Consider the following 1712-nt stretch of genomic DNA (forward strand, 5'->3'; position numbering starts at 1 on the left):
GCGGCGTGCGGGACGGCGGCGGCCTCGGCCTGGGCGCCCGGGGGGGGGGTGGGGGGGCGTAAGCTGTCATCCGGGGCTTTCGCGCTCCTGGATTTCCCTGGGAAGGACGCTTGCGGGGACCTGCCGCGTTGGAGACCGGGGGCGTCTCCTGTCGTTGTTCGCTGGCATCGGAATCGTCTTCCCGCCGAGTCGACCACAAAAGTGGGCCCACGCACACGGTTTGGGGAGCGCTTTTCCATCGGATAGATCGGCCTCGAGCGCTCCTCCGTTAGAGCATTGAGTCTTGGAGGCTGGCTAGGGTCTCGGCTGCGTTTTGGGGCGCTTGCTGGACCCCGAGTCAGAAAGCCGCTACCTGTCTGCTTGCGTGGTAGATTTATGTACTACGGTGTTGCAGTGTGCAGTGACCCAGTTAATTTCAGATGCACTTAGTTTTGAGGATTCCTTCACGGGTTACTCCTAAGAAGAGGAACCGCATTGTCAGACTACTGAGACAAGGATGATTTTTTAGCAGAATTGTCACGATCCAAAATGATAATTTCTTGTATGGAAGTCAAAAGCATTCTATTCTTGCATTGAAAGAATAAGAAACGAAAGGTTTTAGTTTGCTTTTTTTTTTTTTTTTTCCCTTCAGTACCGGGGATTGAATTCAGGACCTTAAGCTTGCCAGGCAAGCACGTATTCTACTGAGCTATCTCCCCGCCGGCTAAAATTGATTTTAAAGTTTTTTTCATGTGTGTTCTCAAAAAATTGTTTTTTGTTTTTTCATTAGGTGATTATCCAGGGTTTTCGAAGTTACAGAGATCAAACAATTGTAGATCCTTTCAGTTCAAAGCATAATGTTATCGGTAAGTGTTTCTGGCTTCGTAGATCAAACTTATCATCTTTTAAGGATATGTACACCCTGTCCGTATGTATAGAGGCTTAAGGACATAGGAACTGTCTTTAAATATCAAGTAAACTTTTTTTCTATGAAGGTACTTGTCTTATCCACGCTAATGAATTGCTGACTCTCTGTACTGCATAAACTGAAAATGTTGGGGTAAGTCAGTCATGAAGTACTCCTTTGGGGGCCTAGAGGTGTAACTGGGTGCTAGAGACTTTGTCTTGGAAAGGTAGGCACTGTTGAACCCCGGGTACCAACCTCTACGCACAAAATACTCATTTTTTAGTATCATCTGTATTTGTGAAAGTATGCTTTAATAGCTTGAAGTGTATAAGGAACAATAATTCCACATTTGAATCACTCTGTTCTTGGTATGTCACATGTTACATCCTAATTCAAGAGCTCACTGTTGATTTATTTGAAAGATGATCATTCTTTATTCACAATAAAAATCATTCTCAGATGTTTTTCCCCAGCAGTCCTGAGGTAGCTTGTTGGGAATAACAGTAGCAGAATGTGGTTCAAATCTGCTTAAGTCTTTTCATTATTTTTTCTCATTTGCAAAGAGATACCTTGTCTCGGGGCTTTTGGGAAGGTTAAATGAAAGAACATTTGTGTGTGGATAAAGAGCTGGTATGATTGTCATTAACAATATTAAGTTTAGATTCTTCAGGTGATGGTGTCCATTTTCATATTATAGCTAAAAAAATGTTAAGTTGCATAATCTTAAATGGTCTGTAAAATCATAGCTAGATTTTAATCATAGCTAGAATGGTTATGTCTGCAAGATCTCAAATATTAACTTTAACTCAAATTTTATTTTTTTTTA

At 42.1% G+C, this 1712-nt stretch overlaps 1 protein-coding gene across 1 annotated transcript in view; it reads left to right on the forward strand.

Moving 5' to 3' along the window:
* Smc3 (structural maintenance of chromosomes 3) overlaps positions 1–1712 on the forward strand; it is a 35627-nt gene that overhangs the window by 369 nt on the left and 33546 nt on the right. Inside the window, exon 2 of the mRNA XM_023715502.1 lies at positions 768–845. Within this exon, the coding sequence (XP_023571270.1) occupies positions 768–845 (78 nt within the window). The remainder of the gene's footprint in view (positions 1–767; positions 846–1712) is intronic.

This window comes from Octodon degus, unplaced genomic scaffold, assembly GCF_000260255.1.
Source record: "Octodon degus isolate 3935 unplaced genomic scaffold, OctDeg1.0 scaffold00042, whole genome shotgun sequence".
Taxonomy (NCBI): domain Eukaryota; kingdom Metazoa; phylum Chordata; class Mammalia; order Rodentia; family Octodontidae; genus Octodon; species Octodon degus.